Source organism: Vanessa atalanta, chromosome 22 (genome assembly GCF_905147765.1).
Source record: "Vanessa atalanta chromosome 22, ilVanAtal1.2, whole genome shotgun sequence".
NCBI classification, from domain to species: Eukaryota; Metazoa; Arthropoda; class Insecta; order Lepidoptera; family Nymphalidae; genus Vanessa; species Vanessa atalanta.
Genome location: NC_061892.1, coordinates 8,948,332 through 8,972,907, shown reverse-complemented (window position 1 = coordinate 8,972,907; position 24,576 = coordinate 8,948,332). Strand labels below are relative to the sequence as shown.

The following is a 24,576-nucleotide window of genomic DNA, read 5'->3' as shown; positions in this document are numbered from 1 at the left end:
AGTAAGATAGATCTTTATTTAACACATCACTTAACATATCATCTATAAATTATCTATAATTGTCTATGACTCTAATACCAATACGACTTGGCCGGCACTCTATCTTCCTTTATGCCCATTGATTCCATTATATCCATTTCGAAGGTGCATAATTTCGGCTCAAAAGTAATCTGAAAAAAATAATATAAAGAAAAAACTTGATAACTTTATTGGTCCTACCCGGTTTGGTATCATAGACGTGGAAGTAAGCTTGTCCTATATAAACGTAATGAGATTTATAAGATTTTAAATTAACATGATTATTATTTTTATTATTTCATTAGTAGATAATGGCGAAATATCGAGCTCCACCAAATAAAAATAGAAACATGGTAAATATCCCTTTTTAACTACTTGTAGTAATGATATTTTTTACTTAAGCTATAATAAAAACTATAATTTGTAAATGAAAACGTTCATTGCAGGATAAAAAAGTTTTTTCCAAAGCATACCGAAAAGTACAATTCTCAAGCGAAGGAGCGTTTCTAAAGAATAATCATTAAACTTTGGCAAAAGCCAAAAAGTTTTAGTTAGTTATGACTGTAGTTTTTTTTATTGATTACACTAAGGCTTAAAATATACTTGGTGGTAAGGCCTTCTGCAAGCTTGTCTGGGTAGGTACCAACCACTCGTCGCATATTCCAAAACAGCAATACTAAGTATTGTTGTGTTAGTATTGTTATCATAGTGAGCCAGTGTAGTGTTGAGTAATCCTAATACTTGCCACAAATACAAAAAAAGTTGCTACATCTAACCTAAGTACGTAGTAACTTTTTGGGTTAGATGTAACATCATACTACCACTATTGGGTGGAACGCCTATGTCTCCGTTCCAAAACGAAGCAGCCCATTCGTTAATCGAGAACGAACACATAAATTAACTTCACAAATATTATTTATTTAAATCTCTAATTTGAAATTAATTCATAATTATAATTATTGGTACGACTATTTGTTGACAAAACATGACGAATTTCTGTACTATCTTATTAAATAAAATATATCTTATTAAATGAATTATATCAATTTTCAAAGTATCAGCCTATAAAATGTAAAATATTTACATATTTACAATATATGTGAATTTGTTTTTTATTTAATTATTGTTTTGTTTTTAATTATTTCGATAAATGACAAACGTGAAATGAAATCAATCCACACCATACCCATTCAATGTGAAAGATTAGTTAATAAAGGATAATCTCAGTGTTACCAACCATGAAAAAAAAATTGTCTATGGCGCTTATAATACACAGTATTGAATATTTTCAGAGCATATATGGCTATACCTTTGTAGCATCTGCAGCCACCGTATCTTTCGCAGGGTTTTCCACATACAGTTCCTTGCTCTTATAGTCAAAAGTTTCCTCGGCTGCCTTCGGTAACGGTATTATGCGACTACTGCTTAAGGAAACACGCACCTGTGAAAATGACATTAAAAAAATCAATACATCTAATATTTATAAATGTACACAATATCACTGATGTGAACATGTTTCCTCTCGCTTTTCAATCTGTGGTAGTGATTTCATCAAAAGGGACGGAAGTGTGAAACAGGAAGTCAGGGAAGTGCTCGCGTTTGATTTGGCCAATGAGCGCAGGCGGAGTTAGTGGTGGCTGTCGTATGATACCATTTTCCAAGAGCATATAATGTTAATATTGCTTATTACCAAGGTAAGATGTCAGATGGGACAAAATATATGCAACTATTGTAAGGCGCACTTATTTTTCTTTAATACATATATTTCATAATACTATACCATACGTTGGTCTAGAGGCTTGATGTAAAACTACAGATCGGGCCGATAAATTTATTGGGTTTTTAAGTCTGGAAGTGTGTACATTCCCGTGCCTCGCAAAGCACGTTGGATGCGCCTGAATTCTTAACGATCATGTAGGATTTGCCGTCTCATAGGATCATGAGAGAGAAAAATGATACACTACAGTATAATATGTCCTGCGTAGTAGTTTGTCTCATGAGACTCGTCGCCGTGACCAAAATCTAAATGAGAGATTGAATTTGAAAATAATCATTTTTTTTTTTAATTTTCTTTAAATTTAGTTAAAGATGTTCTGCTTTTGCTCTAACATTTAGTTTGTGATATTTCACTTTCCCTTGCGCCAACATTTTATAAAAGGCGACCTATTGATTAACTGTTTGTAATAATAATGGATTTAATTCATAATATTCAAGACAGTGTTAAAAGAAGTGTACTAGGGCCAATACTAACAACACATATATCATAGTATCTAAATAAGGCATATTTCGAAATTTAAATTGTATTCACAATAACTGGTAAGACAGTACTATTTTATCATTCATTTATCTTTGTATGATTTAAAACATGTGTCATTTTTATTAAATTATTTATATGTATTTGATGGTTTAGATTGGACCCGGTATGTGGTGTAAAGATCGGGAAGTAAATACAATTCTTATTTGACCTAGACAATGTCAGGTAGCAAGCATAAATTATAAGAAAGGGCGCAAGGGATGATGAAGCTTGACTTTCAATATGGAGCTAAATATTCCATTGTTGAACCTAATTTTGTACTTACACTTATGTGTATACTTTATTATATTTTTTATACAGTCAATAATCTAGTGTTAATTCTATTTCACTGAGCCATCTAAGATTATGAAAACATTTACCTTATCCCCTTCTTCAGTGTACCTCCATTCTACCTCTGTTGGCTTCAAGGTCTCAGGATCCACAAGCTTGACACCGGTTGTGACCAGCAATGGTGCTTCTGATTGTATTGTTATACCTGGAAAATCCTTGTCCTTGCCAACCTAGAATGAAGAAAATTAAACAATTTATATATATTTGTTTGATATTTACACTACTCACTGGACATAGTTGTGTATAGATTTATTTGAAGAAATAATCTTTAGGCTTGGACACATTTTGCAGACACTAAAGTAGATGTTTAAATACATCAAGACATAAAAAATAGGTATTTTATTTTTATTATGACAACCAACAGTAGAGACAAAATCACATCCAAAATTAAAAAATTAAAATTATTTTTATTATATTACACAATGTAATTATTGAAAATATAAATTAAACATAAGCATAGCAATTAAAAATAAGAAATATAATACATTTTTAAACTATTATATAATTATATAATAAATAATAAAACCAATAAGATAAACCATATAATTAGAATTGAGCACAAATAAAATTCTTTATTTTTTGATTGAATTGAGGGTGACTATCATGACATATTATGTCTAAATCTTTTACTTGAATACTGATGGTGATGTATAACAATGATAATCTCGATATTAGATATTTATGAACTATGGAATGAAATAGATCCATTTGTATAACTCAATTTCAATTAATAACCAGAACACAAAAATTATGGCAGATAATTTAAATGAGATCCAAATTACTGACATGTTTTAATTGAGAATACAGAAATAAAATATTATTTTTGAGTTAGCTGGAGCTCCAAGGCATTTTTTTTTTACTACAGGTGCAAACATTTTAATAATACATCCATACTCTCTAATTAATAAGAAAATCACAGAAACTAAAACACATATAAACTTTAAATTAGGCAGGTAGTTTTCTTATAGTGTACATAGCTTCGCTTAGATTATGATATACTAAAATTACTACCCCTAAGAGGGGAGACTGGGGACTGGCTGGTTTGTGTTTTATTCAATATACATGGGTGAAGCCACAGCTAGTCTAGTCATAATTTGAATTTGGAATATTAATTATATATAATAATGTTTATAGCATGTGACCTTACTAAAATAATGAGATTTTACCAAAAAAAAAATACTATCTTACTACTCTCAAATGTGTGTTCAGCCCTTCCACTATAACCCAGTTCCGTTCTTGTATAACCTGACTTACAATACCCTGCTTTCCCTTGTCCTTACCAACCATTATTTCAACTCGATCACCTCTGTAACAGAAGATATTTTGAAGTTTATTAAAACCTGCCATTATCATTAATGATAATAGTTCTTTAAGTTGTTAAAAACTTAAATTTATAGAACATTAAATATGTTATATATTAGTCGATATTCCTTACTTGAAAAAACTCCATTCTCCGACAGGTTCTAAGAAAACTTTTTTATTTAGTTTAGTGCGTTCGTTTTGCCTGGCAAATTGCATAGTCCATGGTCTATTTGTTGTGAAACGGAACTTTTTACGAGCTACTTGTGCAGCGGGATATTGAGGATAACCCTTCGGATTCTTCCAATATACCTTTAAAAGAAAAGATATAAATTGTAGGTTATGTTTTATAATTACGTTGAAAATGTATAATAACTGTACCTACCTGCTCATAACTACGTTTAATATACGATTCAGGTAAATTGGAGTATTTGACAGTTAAATCGCCTACTTTTTTGCATAAAAAGTTGTATAATCGCATTTTTATTTATTATTGAATTCAACTTCGTATGAAACTTCAAAATTATTATTTATATAAAAAATGACATATGATCAAGTTGACAACCTAATGAACAAGAAGGAAATCACAGATGACATGAGGCATATAACAATAAAACCAAATATTTTATTTTATTTTACTTAAAATATTGTAAGAAAATGTTTGTATAATAATTAATAATTATTTACTACATTTTTAGATATTGGAAAACATCATTTACAATAATTTATGTAAAATAATTTTCATCAGAGGCATTGCAACTGGCCTCCATAAAAATATTGACATAAGAGAAAATCAATTAATTTCATTTATCACATCTGAAATTTAATGATTAGCTTACATTAAAATTTTCAAATATTCATAATCATTTTCGTAAAAAATAATAATAATATAGAAGTATCATGAGGGTTCCAAACTTTGATTCAGTTTTAATAAACTGAATACATAATATCAAATAATTTAATACTATGTTCGTATAAAAGTTACCATTTCAAAACGCCATAGACAATTGACGTAAATCAGCTGTCCGTGTTCAATATTATTTGTTGTAGATGGCAGCACACCATCAACCATCACGTGAATTTTCATGGCGGTGTTGTAGGGCTAGTCCCGTTTCGTCTTGTGATTTCACCAAAAAATAGCTGTTTCGAATATTTATTGTTAAACAGCATTAAATTTTAAATACCGGGTAAGCATTATGACTTATTATGGCTATCTACAAGCCCCTTTAATGTGAAAGACGCTTTTGCGCGCGATTGTAAATTGTCAAAATTGTTGGTAAGGGTGCATTAAGGTGAATAAGGGGTGTATTATGGGTGAGACGATCGGGCGCCTGGATGTCTGCCGGCCGAGCGGGCGCTGTTGGCCTGGACTCGATATTGATTCACTGCATCGTACTTATAGTGGGAAATTAGCGTTAAAAATATCACACAGCGTCTTGCATCCATGGATGAAGGACTGGCAAAATCGATTTTTCGGACAAGACATACTTTTATTGTGTTAATAGATATGTAAAGGCCGTGGTAGAAACTTCGATTATTAGTAATTTTAACAAATGTTCTATATCAGTGGTTATTAATCATAAAATTATGATGTTTTAGTGAACAAGATGAGTGAATATTGGCTGATAAGTGCCCCTGGCGACAAGACCTGCCAGCAGACCTGGGACACCTTGAATAATGCCACCAAATCAGGCAACCTTAGTGTCAACTATAAATTTCCCATACCTGACCTAAAGGTAAGTATTTTAATTAAACTTATTGAGTAAAAAAAAAACAAAATAGGTATCAGGTAAGATCAGGGATTTATTTAATTGGATTATTATTCTGTTCAAATAATCTATCTGATCTAATAAATATAATTATTATTCTTTTGAAAAATACCATTTATTTCAAATCAATGACCTAACAATAAAATTATTATTTCTGGAACATTAGACAATTTTCATGTAAAAAATGAAGTATATCTTAGTCATAAGTACTTAGTGTAATTTTTTTCATAACCTACTTATTTAATAATTCAATCTAAACAATCTTTAAGTCTTTCAATAGTGACATTTTCTGTGTACTTAGGTCAAAAAAGTACACCTACAATTGGTCAACCACATCACATGTTATAAAAGTACTTAAATTAATCGCTTAAAATGCTTAAAGTTGGTTATATTAAATTATCGTTCATGTCTTCGCCTCACTACCTTACCTTCAGTGTACTATTTTACATAAGAATTAAAATTATGCATGTAGAATAGAAAATAGCTCTATATCAAAAGTTCCTCTCGTTTAGAGAGCAAGAAACTATCTTTTGGCATCAAATATCCATTTGGCAGTCGTAGAATTCAAGAAAATTACATATATATGTGCCAACCCCTTGTAGTGCAACATCATTAATCTACACTACAAAAGGTTGGCTAAAATAAAATAATTATAATTCATAAATGCCCTATTTCTCAGTGCCTCCACTCTTTTTAAAGTAAATTTGTTTTTGTTAAAATTTTTAAAGTGGAGAACCACTGTAATTTGATAGATGATGTGACAGAATTTTATAGCAACATATAAGTTTAGTTATGTTTTTATTAATCTCTGAGCACACACAAATTTAGATTCATACATGAACACTTACAAATGCTTTCCCATTTGAACTCAAAATCTTTGCTTCAAATTCTCAATATGCTTGGAATTCTAAGACTTATTATTAACACTTAGATTATACTAATTTAATTATTACAGTCAGTCATATTGACAAAATAAATTAATGTATTCAGTGTTCCAAGAAAAATGTACTTTATTGTTATTCCCTAAAGTACTCAAATATTTTTTGCATTAATCCAGTAATATCTAAATATAAATTTACACTTCTTCATAGATCAATGATGCGAGTGAGTATGCTGTAAATTGATTTTAACATCTATATGTTAAATATGTTGATTTTAAATTTATTTACCGTAAGGTTTTTTTTTTTGTCTTATTATGTAATAATCAACCAGTCAACCAATTCCATTTTCAGAATTTATTTGAACATTGTAGACAATAAACGCACTACTAATTTTTTTTTTAAATGTGAGAAATTATTGTATCATATACTTCATTAAACAAACAAAAAAATATATATTTTTGTAAGACTATATACAAATCTCTATCAATGTACTTCAGACTGCACGTATATAGACAAAGCTGATCTTTGTAATGCATCATGTAGACATTGACAAAATTTCGTTTTTGACTTACTTTTGGTCTATTAATCATTATTTTTCTCCTTCAGGTCGGTACACTGGATCAGTTGGTTGGATTGTCAGATGATCTTGGCAAGCTCGACACTTTCGTCGAGGGTGTTACTAGGAAAGTCGCTCAGTACCTTGGCGAGGTACGTTTTTGAGGATTTACTTAACAGTATAAATTTTAATTCACTTTAACTGCAATTTAAAAATTATTGTAATGTGGCGGATATAATGGCTTTAAATAAATGATTGTAGTATTTTGTGTGCATGCTCGAGACTCCTGTTTACTTGTGCAGGCACACTAGTCTGTCCTTGCTAGGGTATTATTATGAATCATTTTAAACGTAATTTGTATAATATTGCATTTTATCTTTAGAATAAATGTTTTAAGACTGCACAAAAACACTTGTGGTTGAATCCTCTGAATTTATTTTCATCATTATAAATTTTTAAGCATAAATTTTAGTTGAAGTAATTAGTTAACTAATTTATGGTTAAATTTTCGACGGCTTTAGAATTTACGATCGTAATAAACAGGTAGTCGTAAATTTTACACACTTATAAACAAGTGATTAGAAATAGTTCTTTTTTAATATTAATTCTTGTCCAGGAAGTCTTTAAACAAATAAATTTTCAATGAAATATTTCACCTTATTTGAAAGTATCCTTTTTTTTACTAGGTACTCGAAGACCAACGCGACAAACTGCACGAAAATCTTATGGCAAACAACAGTAAGTCAGATTTATATTTTTTGTTTGAGATTATAAACTTGTGGCACTAAACATATTCATCTTTTGAATTTTTATTTTTTTTCATTCACGTGCTCTCAAATATTTTGTTTAGTGCCATTTTACGTCATGTTTGATGAAATAGTTAAATAAAATATATAATAGAGTTTAGTGTTAAACTTTTTTGAGAATTTTAAGATGCATGAGATTATTTCAAATTATATACAGAATATAATCAGAAGCATGTTTGGGGAATTTTGATTAGAAAAAAAAAATAAAGCAGTGGTTTATTACACGAAATGATGTTGCCAGCATGAAAACTAAATTAATATAGAGATATGATGGATTTAAGGTAGAGGAATAATTCTTAAAAGCACAGAGTAGTGCGAAAAATATTAGCATGACGCTGGATTTCGGTGGTCGTTTTTATTTTATTTTAATTTTTTTTCTTATTATTTTATTTTTTATTTTATAAGTTTTTTTTTATATACTTTGCATGTTTTATTTTAATTTATGAATTATTTTGAAACATATTTATGAATTTATCGAAATTAATTTTTATTAATTCCCGTTTTATATATTTTATATATCTGTACATTTATTTGCAATTACACAAATTGCACTCTATCAAATACAATCTTTTAAGTTTGTATATACATACATACTTTTAATTTAATGTCAAGCATCACACATTAACACATAACATTTTACAATTTGACCTGATCACGTAATTTATTATCAGCACTAATTATGTAATATGTAATCAAATAATTGTAAAAAAAATCAGCGAATCCCAAAAAAGGAAAAAAATGTATGTTTTGACTGGAGTGACTTAAATTAAAAAAAAAAAAGGTTTTTAGTATCAATAACTCTATTAAGAAAAAAAAATAAAGATTCGTTGATTTATTAAAAGTTTAAGCTAAGAATGTTTAGTGGACAGTGTTCGTTTATTTGGAACTATTTGGAACCTGGTATTACTTTCAATATCGTGTGGAATGTAATTTTCATCTTTAAGTTCGATGATCGTTTATGTTACGTCTGCACACATTATACATCCATTCATTTAAATATTAGATATATCACGAAAGGTAATTTTGTATTTATTATAATTAAATATCATAATGCAATTTAATAACGCACGCATCGCAATGCAACTAGACGTACTTATTTTGCTCCGTTGTTAAAATTCTCAATTAGTGTTTAAAAGTTATCACATTGAGTAAAAAATTATATCATTTTGTTCAGTGTTATAAGTGCAAAACATTTGTGTAAATAGTTATTGTACTTTGTGGACAGTTATTAAAATAGAAGCAAATAAACATTTGAAAAATATTCGTTATTGTGAATTAACTTGTGGATTGTGAGTGAACTTTGGCCTCTGTAATTACACTGGAGGACGAGCGGTCATCAACCTCATTAAGCGACTGAAGCTCAACTGATTGCGACTGCAAAATTCAACAAAGTATTACAAGCGACAGTGGCCTTGCGGTTTAGGTGCAGTCCGCGGCGCTGCATGCAATCAGAAGTCGCAGGATCAAGCCTAGAGTCAAATAGATTTTTTTTTTCTTTTTTTTTTTTTTTTTTTTTACATTTTTTTTTTTCTCTCCACATCTATTTTGAAATTATTTAGCATCACTACACAAGCAATTTCAATTAATAATTAGATATGTCAACTGAAAGACTAAAGTGTGCTGGTTGCTTGAAGAAAATTGAAAACAACAAATATCTCAAATGCTCTCAATGTCACCAGATATATGACTTACTGTGTGCTAATTACTCGGAAAAAAGATTTAATAATCCTTTGGCCAAAGATGTAAAACATATTTGGAAATGTCAAGTATGTATAAACAAACAGCCGAAACTTGATAATACCAATATTCCAGCTCGAACTATAAAAACAAGTATCTTATATGATGCCGAAACTCGAAAATCGGCTCTAGTTAGTACAAAGGATTCCACACATTCCCCACAGTACGAAGTGTATAGCGAACCTACTATGAATTTAACTCCTCCTAAAATTAGTGGTGATGAGAACCTAATCTCAACGATCTGCGAAAGAGTTCTCACAGCAATTAAAATCGAATTACCTAGTATGCTATCTAAGGTACTAAAAACTGAGTTATCCGACCTATCAAACGATGTTCACGAATTATGCAAGTCTGTGGCTTTTCTCAGTGAGGAGCATGATGATATGAAATTAAAAATTCAGGAGCTCACCAATAATAATAAGCTTCTTCAAAATGAAAATAATCAACTCCATATGACCGTGTCTGACCTATCTGATCGTATTAATACCATCGAACAGCACCTTCGCCAAGACAACTTGGAGTTTAATGGCATACCGGAACATCACAAGGAAAACATTCCAAACATAATACACCAGTGTGCTAATGTCATCGGCCATAAATTGACTGATGACGATATCATAAACTGCACTAGAGTGGCTAAGCTAAATAAAGAAAATAAGCAACCACGCTCTATTATCGTTAAATTTAAAAATGTCAGGCGTCGCGATGAATTTTACTCAGCAGTTTATCGTTATAATAAGTCCAATCCTGACAACAAGCTTAATACATCGTTATTAGGAATGTCCGGAGATAAGAAACCTGTGTATGTATCGGAACATCTTTCCCCTGCCAACAAATTTTTGCATGCTGCTACACGGAAGAAAGCCAAAGAACTCTCATATAGGTTTACATGGGTACGAAATAGTCGCATTTACGTTAGAAAAGATATTAATTCTCCTTTCATCCATATTAAGAATAAGACCAGCCTTGATTCACTTCACTGATTATGGTTTTTTTTTTTTTTCTATTTATTATGTTGAAGTGTTTTTTTTTTTTTTTTTTATCATTTTTTGTTTCAAAATGGCTTTTAGTATTTATTACCAAAATATTCGAGGCATGAAAAGTAAATCTGTTGATATACATAATGCTATTTTATGTCAAAATTATAATATACTTAGCTTTAGTGAAACCTGGCTTGATAATTCCATTTTATCAACCGAATTTTTTGATGACAGGTATCAGGTAATTCGCAGGGATCGTGATAATCGTTTTCTTAAACGTTTTAATAAATGTCATGGAGGTGGTGTGCTAATGGCTGTCTCTAGAAAGCTAATTTTAAATATTAGGAATGATTGGAATTCTGACCTACTAGAAGATCTATGGGTACAAATTAAAATAAATAACCGTTATATTCTAAATTTATGTACTGTTTATATTCCAAATTATATACCTTTCAATGTTTTTAATGAATTTATAAATAAATGTAAACACATTATGAGTATGTCCCCTAATTGCATTACATGCATATTAGGAGACTTTAATTTTCCAGACCTTATCTGGAACGAGGCTTCAGGCTGTCCTCAAAATTTTACTTGTGACAAATCAAAAATTTTCTATGATCTTCTACACATGACTGCGCTACGACAACTTAATATGATAACAAATCTTAATGGTAAAATTCTTGATCTTGTTCTGACAGACCATCGTGATAATTTCAAGCTTTCAAAATCTATGCCACTTAGTAGACTGGATTCTCACCATCCTGCTCTAGAACTCAATTTTTTCTGCGATAAAACTTCAATGCTGATTGATAAAATTCCCTTAGGTAAATTTTGTTTTTATAAATGTGATTATGAAAATTGTATAAAAGAACTAAAACAATTCGATTGGGAATATCACTCTACGGTTCTTGACTGTGAAGGATTCGTCCAATTATTTTATAATACCTTATATACCATTATTGAAAAATACACACCTAAATCTAAGCAGAGAAAGAAAAACTATCCTCAATGGTTCTCTAAAGACCTAATCAGGTTGATTAAGAATAAAGAAAAATACCATTTAAGATTTAAAATATACAATAATCCTCGTGATTACGACACATTTGCTCTCTTAAGGAAGCGCGCTAAGCTTCAAATAGATATATGTTTCAAAACATATATATGTACTGTTGAGTGCGATCTAGTTTCAAATATAAAAGCTTTTTGGCGATACACAAAGAATAAACGCGTCACTAATAACATTCCAAATCATATGTATTTTAATAATCGAACTGCGGACACCGGAGGTGATATAGTTAATCTTTTCGCCTATTACTTCTCGAGCGTCTATGATAAAGTAAAACCAAACAATTATACGCCAAATTTTATTGTACATAATGCATCAATCAGCAAAATTCAATTTTGCGAAGATTCGATACTATCTAGACTTAAATCTGTGGATATTACTAAAGGAGCAGGTCTTGATGGAATTCCACCTGTCTTTATAAATAAATGTTCCACAGCTTTAGTCAAGCCTTTATCGATCATTTATAATAAGTCTTTATTATATGGAGTATTTCCTTCTTTATGGAAAGTTGCTAAAATTACTCCCATATTGAAGACAGGTGATAAGAATGACGTTAAAAACTATCGCCCTATAAGTATTCTTAACTGTTTTGCAAAAATATTCGAAAGTATGATCTATGATTATATTTACAACCATGTTAAACAAAACCTTAATATTAATCAACACGGTTTTATATCTGGTCGCTCAACAAATACAAACTTGCTAGTATATTCAAATTATCTATTCGAATCATTTAACAAGAGACAACAGGTTGACTCAATATATATAGATTTTTCTAAAGCTTTTGATCGAGTCGATCATAATATTTTATTGCAAAAGGCCAGCCATATGGGTATACATGGTAGTCTCTATCGTTGGCTTTGCTCCTATCTGTCCAATCGTTCTCAATTGGTTGCTTTACATGGATATGAGTCTACTCCTATCTTAGCCACTTCAGGTGTTCCTCAAGGTTCAAATCTTGGGCCCTTATTATTTTTAATTTTTATCAATGATCTTTTTCCATTAATAAAGAGCGAATGCCTAGCTTATGCTGATGATATAAAAATCTTTCGTCGTATATTAAATTATTCTGACTGTGTAATGCTTCAACAGGACCTCGACATTATTCAGAGTTGGTGTAACGATAATTTAATGAAATTAAATAATGAAAAATGCTTCGCAATTTCTTTTACAAAGAACAAAAATTTTATTACATACAATTATACAATTAAAAATATTGCAGTCTCTAAAGTAAATACAATTCGTGACTTGGGTATATTATTTGATTCTACTTTATCTTTCAAAAACCATTATGACTACATCACAAGTAAAGCAAATAGATTATTAGGCTTTATTATTCGCACCGCTCAGCCCTTTAGAAACTCGAAGTCTTGGATTATTCTGTACACATCTTTAGTTCGAAGCATTTTGGAATATTGCTCTACAATATGGTCACCAATATACCATACCCATATAGATCGCATTGAGTCTATCCAGCGGCGATTTCTCAGAATACTAAGTGGCAAACAGGGTCTTCGACGTAAATTACCCACTTATGAAGAAAGACTTCAAAAATATAATTTAAAAAGTCTTAAGGACCGTCGAATTATAACAGACTTGTGTATCCTACACAAGGTAGCTAATGGTGGTCTGGACTGTCCAATATTGGAAAACCTATCTTTTAAAATTCCCAACAGATCAGTACGTCGACCTCAGCTATTTAGCATACCACCTACAACCAATAAAGCATCACAGAATAATCCTATTCACAGAATGTGTAAGCAATACAATAATTTGGAATGTCATTGTGATTTGTTTAAAGGCAGCTTTAATTCTTTTAAATTGTCTTTGTATAAATTGGAATTAAGTTGTTAGATCTTATTTTTTTTTTTTTTTTTTATCCTTTTGTAGTAATTTAAGTCATTTTTATTTATTTTTTTTAATTTTTTTCCCTTTTGTTGATTGCGTCTAGTTGTGATTACATCTCTTACACACTGAAGTGCTGTGTACAGTTGTAATTGGAAAGCAGATTTATTGTTAAATATGTTAAGTACTATCTCATGTATCTAAATGTTTTAATCTGTTATCTGTTACTGTACCAAACAAAATAAAATAAAAAAAAAAAAATAAAAATAGCACTTTGTATGCGGAGCATTTTAATAAATTGATTCTAAGTAGTTTTCCGAAATTGTACTGTACATAATTATATTTCTAAAGATATTACATATATGTAATATATATTTTATATTTTTTATTTTTCATAGCTTTTTTTATGCATATCACGGGCTGTTCTTATCACGTTTATTTTAGATGATATGATAATACACTTAGAATTTGTGAATGTTAGTTTTTGGAATGGCATTTCAGTGTCTGAAAAATGGAAAAAAGTTTGCGGAAGTGAGTAATTATTTGTATTGTATGTATTGGAGTGTATTATGTAATAGCTTTTACGTAATAGAGCTTTGAAGATAAGTTCCGATTAATATCTATTATTTATTTTATATTATAAAACATGCTATACAGCCAGACATGTTTTATTAAAATTATATTTAAAATAATTATTATATTGCTTAAGCTTTTTATTTTAGTATATACGCGTAATTTATCTCATTTTATACTAAATAATAATTTAACTCTCTAGCAGTTATAATGGGGTAATGTCGTAAAATACACAAATCAGCTTTTGAAATAAGGTAATTTTCTTTTTATATTCATATTAATTTTATAAAATTTACATCAAGGACAGCGTAGAGACATCATTTGGATATGTAAAAAAAACTTGTGTTACAGATTATTTCCAGCAAAAGATAACAGATCAAAGTAATCTTTTATCTGACATTGAATTGCGTAATTTAGTTACCGAATGTATGAACGTTGTTGTAAAGAAATGTTTAATGTGTTAGTTATATGTTACTATGTTATAGAGATCACACACGATATGCGTCAATATTAATTTAAGCTCGTCGAACAAAACACCCATATGTTTACCGTTATAAATAGTTTTGTAAGCTATGTACAGGTTTCTGGAATTTCATAATCAGCGTGTACAACAATGTTGAAACATTGACCGTGGCAACAATTGTCTTGGTTTCCATGTTGTTTTAATTTTGGAAACTTAAGTCCGGTTACTATATGAAAATAATATATTTAATAGAATTGTCTACAAGACGTAATTCATAACCTACTTAGGAATCAAAAGGCTACGAATAACTGATATTAGGATTAATGTAAAAATATATAAAATATACTAGAATTTAAACATAAAAATGTAAATGTCAATTAGACAATTCTATACTATCCGTAAACAAAACGAATGGTTTGTTGTTGTTGTTTTTTTTTTTAAATATAGTAACAGGTCTTAAGTAATTATAAGTTGCAATTGTTTATTGAATATTAAATAAACTTTTGCAAGTATTGAATAAATTAAGATCGTTTATTTTCTTACAATAGATCATCGCAATCACTGCCTCACATACATTCGTAGCTTAGTCATATGAAGCTTACATATTGTCCATGCTTTTCGCTTCTTATTTTTATATTTTTTTGTAATTAAGATTTAGTTTATTTTTATTTTCTTTTATTTTATATTTCTTCGCTCCTTTCCTTTACTAATATCCTGTATATTTTTTTGTTTAATCCTAAGTTAATAAAAGCGAGAGGCGTTAACTATAGGGAAGCGTAAATATTTAACATTTTGATGGATCATTTCGTGAATTACGATTCTAAATACGATACTTACGCGCAAGGATGAGCGTTTGAAATAACTTTATGGCCGCTATTAAAACGGGATTTCGTGACGTGTAAGTTTAAATACGAACGTAATATTTTGCAGAGTTGGTAGAGAACTCGCAAAATCGAAGTTCGAAACGGCACGATCAATACAAAGTCGGCCAGATTTTTAATATCACTAAGTCAAAAATAAAGGAGGCTGCTCGATCAGCCTGTATGCCAACACCAACTCTGCCGAATCCAGGCATCGACTCTTACGCGGACCCCGGCGGGGGCGAGCCTCCCCCCACGCCGACGTCTCCGGTCTGCGACTCTGCTTACTCGGAACACCACGGCTGTTGGCCTTGCGAACATCGAGAACACTCCGATTGCGAGGCGTCTCACCCCTCGCAACCTTCCAGTGGGCGCAGCTCGCCGCGATGGGATGATGACGAGGAAGAAGACCGCCCGCATCACATCCTGACGCAAGGTTCAGGATCGAAAGTCCTCCCCTAACCCGTAATCCCTTGTCCTATTTGACCGGGATTTGAGGCTTTGCTTTAATCGAGCTTGAAGTTAACACTAACGCTTCAATACAATTGATACATAAATAATTTGAGTCTCAAATACTGTTCAAAATGCTTATTAGAAAATCGGTAGGTCGTATTCTGGCTAGTTGTAAAAAGGTTCTGATAATTAGCGCTAGCGCTACCTGTTTAGTACACTTAATAGATCGAAAGATACTTTTTGTAATACAAGAATCGTGAAGGCAGTGGTTGCGTGTTTAATAATTTTATTAGACAAACGTTTTGCTAAATTTTTTACATTCCTACAGGTGGCGCTGGACGTTTTATTATATCGAAAGCGCCATCCTGAATTTTATTTTCTCATACATTTGTATTTTTCGGGTGTTCATAATTTGTATTATAGATTAAATGATCGCAAGGTTAATGTCTAAAGTTTAGGGTGACGCTGTGACGCAAATACTTAGGTGATCTTATAAACAAATGTTCTGACACATATCACTTTGTGAATGTTGCTTTTGACGGCTATCAAGTTGAAATATCGTTTATAAATACAAAAATAAAAATAAATACAATCGTGACTCAATATTAGGGAGACAGTCACTTGTCGTGAATACGTTTTAGTATCTCAAAATATATAGTAACCATCTCGAAATATATCTAACAGTTTGAAATATCCATTCAATCGAGAAGAACTGACAAGCAAATCACTAGGAACTTGTTCCACCAATAAAGTAACATAGGTAATACTAGTACTATACTAAGAAATTAATTTATATTATATTCTGATTGAAAAGTGATTGTTATATTATATCACTTTTTGATTTTATTAACTCACAGTATTCACGATGTTTTTTTTTTGTATTTATAAACTCTTGTATAAATATGAAGGTAATAAAATGAATACCTTCTGAGATAATTTACTTGTTCAGTATGTGTTCTAAATCTTACGTTGTCAACTATAATACATTTATTTTGGCTGTTTCCGTTTTAATTTTCAGTTGCAATGTTTGTACTGTATACTTTGTTGCGTTTGTTTTTTTTTATAACACGATTGAAACTAAAATATGTCTTATACCACTTTGCCGTACTACCCATTGACCTCGATAAGTACGCGTGTTTGTTTCCGATGATTTATTTATTACATTTCGTTCTCTCATGAGCGTTAGCATTTATCATATTTACACAAATCTAACTCACATTTTTGAAAAACAATATTATATTTTCACATTGCTATCAATAATACCAATGTGCTATTATACCAGTTCTGTCAGTAAATGAAATAAAAATGTTTGATTAAAAAATAAAATTGTAGAATTTTTTCTTATAAATTTTATTTCTCCATTTATCGCCCCAAATGTTGAGATATTTTTAAAATGTTTTATATATAATTATTATTAATAAATTAATATTGATGTATGTCGTTATGAGCTTAGCGTACGTTAGACTATTGATTTAATTTACTTATAAAATTTTATATGTATATGTGAATGGTATATTAATGTATTATATGCATGCTTATATAATTTAAACATCATCTGTCAAATTTATAAATCTTAGTAAACATTCACGAATATACGTGTAATTTTTATTGATAGTGCGATCGGAACCTAAGGCTGAGTCATTACAAACGTGTAATACCGTTTGATCTATATAAAAGTTTCGAGAATCGATTTTGTTTATGGAGATTAATTAATATCAAAAGAATACGCGTGTTGCAGATATTTATTTATTTGTGTACCCATGTTGAAATGGAAAATGAACTTTTTTTACAAATTGGACAAATTGGCCTCAAAAGTTACTTTAAACTTAAAAACGCAATTCCGGATCACAGATTATATAATGTCATAATCAGTTTTGACGGATGGTGTACCAGTAGTGTAATGATAGTTGAAAATGTCGTAATATAATGTCTGATGTGTAACTTGCATGCGTGTGCGCATAGGATTAGTTTAGGTTATATTTAAATGTACGAATATTTGTTGGCTTTTTTTATTTTCGTCATTTTTTGTTTCAGCACTTATACTTACAGCAAAAAAAAAAAACAAAAAAATTTATGGAGAAATTAAAAAAGTTGGAGAAAATGTTTTTTGCGTTCAGTATACAAAATATTTTCACAACATATTTTTTATGACATTTCATAGACTTAAAAATATCTTTTTATTTTAAAAGATAATATGTATTTTATTTAACTGTCTATGATTTGCAATAAAATGACTATGATTTTTACCTTGTTTTCCTTGTCACAAATAAACTAAATAAAAATGTTAAGAAAATATTTTTATTCTGTGACAAGACTACAAACACGTGTCACCTACACGTGGAGACCAACATAGTACAAAATATCGATACAAACAAAAAAACGAAATGTCGGTCTGCACAATGATAATTATGTAATAAAAAAATATTAATAACATTTTGGTATAACTCCACAGGCGACCTGCCCACCTATTTGACTCGATTCCAATGGGACATGGCAAAGTATCCCATAAAGCAGAGCCTCCGCAACATCGCCGACATCATCAGTAAACAGGTACAGTAACTATAAAAAAAAATATATCGCTTATCCTATACATACTTACAATCCACACAACGATAAGAAGACAAAGGCAAAAAATTTTACATCTAATAGAAGAGATATCACAGGTCGAGAACTTGAATTATCTATAACATTCATATATAAATAGTTAAGTTGAATTGTGTTGTATTATAAATAGAGATATATTAGTCAAGTAATGCACAATATAGCGGATCTGTGAACAAATTTACATACGTAAATGAAAGGTTTGTTTATCTTAATTCCTTCGTCGATTGAAGTAGATTATAGATTTAAACGATTGCATTTATTAAATTTATAAAAGCAAAGTGAACTTTCATTTCTATAATATTTTATTAGTATAAATAGAGCATAACGCTAATGCATTAAAACAACAGAAGAACGCTACTGTTATTCTAGTATCCAAAATTAAATTAATTTTATAACGTATGTGTCACAGAATTAGTTTGTCCGCTGGTGCCAAACCTAAAACACAAAAATACTAGTATTAAATTGTTTTATAGTACAATATTGGTTACCTACATATTATGTAGATTAAGTGTAATTTTATTCTATGTCAGAGTTTATAAAGGGTAGTCAACAAAATTGTCCGCATGTATCGCAGGCAACTATATTAATTAGTCTTTCCTATCCGTTTTATTAAACAACGCCGTTCAAGCTACTTGAATGACAATCAGTCAATACAGCTTCCTTTCATAGAATCGATTTTTTTGTAAATTTGGATTCGATTGGCGGACCGACAAATAGGCTACCTGATGCAAAGTCACCGTTGCCTATAGACATTAGCGCTGTTTAAAATTCTACTCATAATAATTTGCTTTTGACTCTCCTGAAAATAAATACAATTATATAATTATATTGTTTTGGTTTCATTAGAAACTATTTTGTGTTAACTTGAGTGTTTGTGCTTATGAGGTCGCTGATTTAAATGCGCCACTTATTAAAAGACTAGACATTTAATTGAAATGCTAAATAAGCTAGATGTAGCAGAGACATATCCTTATAAATTTAAAGCGGATGACTAAAAAATATTTACAGTTCTATCAACTGAGCCATCACACATAGTTGTTTGATATTAGCAATAACACCTACCTAACGGCATCATTTAACTCGCAGGTGGGTCAGATCGACGCGGACTTGAAGGTGAAATCATCGGCATACAATGCTCTCAAGGGTAACCTACAGAACTTAGAGAAGAAACAGACGTGAGTATTATCACTAAACTACGTTAATTTGCATTTATTGAACATTTGAGCCGAGGTGGCCCACTGGTTAGAACGCGTGCATCTTAACCGATGATTTCGGGACCACTGAATTTCATTAGCTTAATTTGTGTTTATAATTCATCTCGTGCTCGGCGGCGAAGGAAAACATCGCGAGGAAACCTGCATGTGTCTCAATTCAACGAAATTCTGCCACATGTGTATTCCACCAACCCGCATTATTGGAGAAGCGTGGTGGAATATACTCCAAACTTCTCCTTAAAGGGATAGGAAGTCTTAGCTCAGCAGTGGAATATTTACTGGCCGCTAATGTATTGTATATTATAAATTAATAAAAACGATTTTATTTTTGATACTTGTGTTTGCGCACACACTCGTGTCCAGCCTCACACGCAGAAATCTGTACATTCATCATAATTTAGCTATTAAATGGTTTAATTAAAATGTAAGCCGTAATATTTAAAATTTAAACGAAATGTTGTTTGAAATTGAATGCTTTTTTTGTTTCAGCGGAAGTCTCTTGACTCGTAACTTGGCCGATTTGGTCAAGAAGGAGCATTTTATTTTGGACAGCGAATACCTAACGACGCTGCTCGTCATTGTACCAAAGTAAGTTTTAAAAATACATGTAAACAAACAGCACATAATATAAGAGTATTTATGACGTAAGGAATCATACACATAATAAATTCTTAATATTTTATTCTACTCTAAATCATTGCCAAAAAACAATCTTTTTTTTTCAATGATAGTGTACTTTTGGTAAACTTTAATAATAACAATGCATTAACAAAAAAAAAATTTTTTTTTTTACGGTTCACGTGTATTTAGAATTATTTAGTTTGAAAATGAATGTTTTTTATTGGTATGGTATGATCAGCTATGAGGTTTAATACTGTCCTGTTTAAAAAGTAGATTAGCTTTAAATTAATATTTCCGTTATGAGTATTTGTATCGTCACTTAATCGATTAATGAAAATGGTTTTTCAAACGTGCATTACGTTATGATATGTCCAATTAAACAAGATAACACACATCCAATTTAATATTATCAGTTGAACACATTCTGTATACATCCAAAACCTTATAAAACTAAATATAGAATAATCGATAGAGTTTGTAAAGACATTTTTATATCTAGATCATTCCTTACAGGTCTATGTTCAACGATTGGAACGCAAATTACGAGAAGATCACGAACATGATCGTGCCTCGTTCCACTCAGCTCATCCATCAGGATAATGACTACGGTCTCTTCAGCGTAACTCTCTTCAAGAAGGTAACGTTAGACTTGTCAACAATTTTTAGTGACTTTCGAGATCAGGCCATTTACTTGGTATATACTGAGTAACCTAGGGCGACAAATTTGAGGAGCGGCAAATTTGATATATCGACGACGGTATTATGACTAATTTTTACGGACAAAATTATCTATTTTGCCAACGAAAAAAACCACCAAATGCTACTAATGTAAGTAACCTGAAACTCAATCGAATGACTCTGCTCTGGGCCCAAATAACCCAATTTCAAGTAACCCAAAATTTTTGCGCAATTCCAAATAAATTCTTAAAACATTGTCGAAGGTCGGCAATGTGAACCCGCTACTGAACAGGAGGAACTGAACATGCTATGCTGTAAATAAAAATATCTCTTTCGCGAGGACAATTGTGCAGCACGGGAGTGTATCGCTGTGCCCGCAGGTGGTGGACGAGTTCAAGCTGCACGCGCGGGAGCGCAAGTTCATCGTGCGCGAGTTCTCCTACAACGAGGCCGACCTCGCCGCCGGCAAGAACGAGATCACCAAGCTCGTCACCGACAAGAAGAAGCAGTTCGTGAGTGCACACACGCCGCACCCTAACGGCCTCTTACTGCCCACTCCTTGCCTCTGACCGCTGCTCCACTGAGGACTTGCAAAGTTCAATAAACCGTTTTAAAATTAAACATTCTGACAAAAAAAATCTACTTATATACGAGCACCCCTTAATTTTAAATAAATAATAATTTTAAATATCGTTCGTTAGCGATCCAATTTGTGCTTGGAGGTGAAAGGTAACATCTGAAGGGGACAGATAAAAAAAATCTGTCACGTGCATCTACTACACCTCCTTGGAGCAGCGTGGAGCAAGCTCCAAACCATTTCCCAAAATAGAGCAAAGGCTTAGCCCATCTGTGGGACATTTTAAACTATACTTTACATCCTTTTTAATTTTATTGTATTTTATCAAATTCCAGGGTCCCTTGGTGCGATGGTTAAAAGTGAACTTCTCTGAATGTTTCTGCGCCTGGATACACGTTAAGGCTTTAAGAGTATTCGTCGAATCAGTTCTAAGGTGAGCCCGGTTTATATTATACTATTCAAGTGGTATAATTATTTTCTTAATAATTTGTTGAAATATATTACATCCATTCGATTTACGATTTTTCATACATCGTTTAGTTGCTTGAGTGTTAAATTAAATTAACAAAGAACAAGACTGTAAAATAAATATCAGCTAAAGTTCATGAAATCGCAATTTTGAAATAAAAAAATCCATGATATGAAAAGGTAATCAAATGCCGTACTGTACTGTACTGTACTGTACTGCTCTGTTTCCAGATACGGCCTGCCAGTGAACTTCCAGGCCGTGGTGATGGTCCCCGCGCGCAAGAGCATGAAGAAGCTGCGCGACGTGCTGCAGCAGCTCTACGCGCACCTCGACCACTCCGCGCAGACGCACGGACAGAACGCGCAGGACGTGCGTACACACACGCCCACACGCACGCACGCACGCACCCGCGCTTACACACGAATACACGCTGACACGCACTCATACACACTCGCATCCGCACTCAAACACAAATACACTTAGACACGCACACATATACACATGTACCCATTCAACAAAATGTATACATTCATATTTGCTCCCAAGCACAATATTTCAAAATGCTCATCTACTTGAATAAATTTTTTAAGACTACAATTTGCTTACAAAATAATATAGATTATATTATCGTATGTATGTAACATCATTTTGAGTTGATGCCAATTTTTGTATAAAGCTTACAAAGTAATTGTTTAATAGATTGTTTCAATATTATGTTAAATGAAAATGAGTTTTATATGTACGGGGTTAAGATTTAAATTATATGTTTATCTTCTGTAACAGACGGCTGAGTTAGCGGGTCTCGGGTTCGGTCAGTCCGAATACTTCCCGTACGTGTTCTACAAGATCAACATCGACATGGTGGAGAAAGCCTAAAATACCGTCAGCATTACAATTATTTATAGGTAACTTTTATATTATAACACTTGTAATATTATCTACTAAAAATCATTCCTGATTTATTTAAATCTGTTTTAATTTTGTTTACATAATAATAGGCAATTGTATTATTTTACCTTATTAACTTTTGATAATCCATTGACTTATATGTATACTTACTAGACGCGCTGCTAGTACTGAGATTTTGCGCACTAAGTTACGGTTAATTATCCACAACTCATTTAGTAAAATACAAGCAAGCATAAGGAGCTGACAGTAGCTGAAAGCAGCGATTTATTTGTATATAGAGATAGTGGTAGAAATTACTAACCATATTATTTTTTTCAGGTAATGTTACCAGGCGAGCTGCTGTATGTTTGTCCGAATAAGTGCTAGCAAGCAATAGTTACAATTATTCTTTAAAATTTTAACAAAACCTCTTTGGTTCTATATAAATCAAGACGATAAATATTTCTACACTTTTATTTTTCTCTGTACAGTTAAATAATGATTTTTGTGTGTTATTATATTAAATGCATGTTGATGCTGTACTATTTATATATTTAATTAAAAATAAATATAACTATTTATGATGCCATTATAGAAGAAAAAAAATAAGAGCTTTGCCGCGTATTCCGTGTGACGGATGAGAAAATATTTTCGTAAACGCAACAATTTTATTTTCAGTATTAAAGTTGCGTTGTTATAGAGTAGCCTTATCTTTTTGCGACACTGTATAAAATAAATTGTTCAATAAATTATATTGGAGTTTATGAAAATGCTATGTAAATAAGAACATTCCTCATTATAACTTGTGTAGTACATAATAAAATATTATTCAAGTTACTGTTTCTGCTTGTTTTATTCAACCAAAATGTTTTATTTATTTAGTTTCAATTAAATATTAACTATCGATATTTTGTTTTTTTTTTCTTATCATGGTTTTTAAGTTTTTTTAAATTTTCTCCTAAAATGACACAAGTCTCTCACTCAACTAATACAACATAATATTTTTTATTCTGATTGTAATGCCTTGAGGAAACATTTGCATACCTGATAGTTTGATTAAATATCATACTAAAAAATTACACTAAACTATTTTTAGTTAAACGCAAACCAAGGATCTTCAGGAAAGCTCGCTGAATCATCATGGACAAGTGAGACAATTTAAACATCATCATATCCTAGAGACCATTAGTAGCTCAGCATCACATGAGTGATGACTCTAATAGGAAGCCACTCTATATGACAGCTTCATCGAATAGATTTGTAGCTAGCTAGCATAGCTTTAGGGCTGATTGCAAATAAATTATTGAAGAAAAAATATATAAAATATATACAATCATCTTAGCAAAACAATAACTGTCTGATATTTACTTGGTTATTATTACTTATGGTAAAAAGATATATGACTTATAACCATTAATATGCAACATATCTCTAATAATGGTGCCAATATGGTACCAAAGGGTGATAAAGACCAACTCTTCATAGGTAAAGAGCTAGTGTTACGTACTGGATAATAAAACTTGTAAGCCATAATCAAATCAACAGTAGTCATTATTATGCTGAAAAATTTACATA

General features: G+C 31.1%; 2 protein-coding genes across 3 annotated transcripts; one reads left to right on the top strand and one right to left on the bottom strand.

Annotated features, from left to right (window-relative positions):
• Nucleotides 1–4,507, bottom strand: LOC125072697 (probable 39S ribosomal protein L24, mitochondrial). Its single transcript, XM_047683367.1, has 6 exons — nt 4,347–4,507; nt 4,098–4,273; nt 3,851–3,968; nt 2,692–2,832; nt 1,328–1,459; nt 1–170 (listed from the first exon to the last, which is right to left on the bottom strand). The coding sequence occupies exons 1-6, from the start codon at nt 4,440–4,442 to the stop codon at nt 72–74; spliced, it is 762 nt and encodes a 253-aa protein (XP_047539323.1). The 5' UTR covers nt 4,443–4,507; the 3' UTR covers nt 1–71.
• A 490-nt stretch (nt 4,508–4,997) lies between these two features.
• LOC125072706 (V-type proton ATPase subunit C) lies at nt 4,998–23,843 on the top strand. 2 transcript variants are annotated; one of them, XM_047683380.1, is made up of 13 exons: nt 4,998–5,148; nt 5,561–5,697; nt 7,218–7,319; nt 7,854–7,905; nt 18,403–18,500; nt 19,641–19,729; nt 20,258–20,356; nt 20,903–21,026; nt 21,448–21,579; nt 21,980–22,077; nt 22,344–22,482; nt 22,897–23,018; nt 23,341–23,843. In XM_047683380.1, the coding sequence occupies exons 2-12, from the start codon at nt 5,569–5,571 to the stop codon at nt 22,987–22,989; spliced, it is 1,155 nt and encodes a 384-aa protein (XP_047539336.1). In that variant the 5' UTR covers nt 4,998–5,148; nt 5,561–5,568; the 3' UTR covers nt 22,990–23,018; nt 23,341–23,843. The 2 variants fall into 2 exon arrangements, with proteins under 2 accessions (XP_047539336.1, XP_047539337.1); XM_047683381.1 differs by lacking the exons at nt 4,998–5,148; nt 5,561–5,697; nt 7,218–7,319; nt 7,854–7,905 and adding an exon at nt 15,666–15,933.
• The last annotated feature ends 733 nt before the right edge of the window (nt 23,844–24,576 follow it).

Bases quoted from the DNA above. Each gene is read 5' to 3' on its own strand.
- LOC125072706 (XM_047683380.1), top strand. From the start codon at position 5,569: ATGAGTGAATATTGGCTGATAAGTGCCCCTGGCGACAAGACCTGCCAG. The intron at 18,501-19,640 runs GTACAGTAACTA...TTTAACTCGCAG, and splicing joins CCGACATCATCAGTAAACAG to GTGGGTCAGATCGACGCGGA. The intron at 21,027-21,447 runs GTAACGTTAGAC...CTGTGCCCGCAG, and splicing joins GCGTAACTCTCTTCAAGAAG to GTGGTGGACGAGTTCAAGCT.
- LOC125072697 (XM_047683367.1), bottom strand. From the start codon at position 4,442: ATGCGATTATACAACTTTTTATGCAAAAAAGTAGGCGATTTAACTGTC. The intron at 4,274-4,346 runs GTAGGTACAGTT...TTTCTTTTAAAG, and splicing joins TTAAACGTAGTTATGAGCAG to GTATATTGGAAGAATCCGAA. The intron at 171-1,327 runs GTATAGCCATAT...TATTTTTTTCAG, and splicing joins TGGCTGCAGATGCTACAAAG to ATTACTTTTGAGCCGAAATT.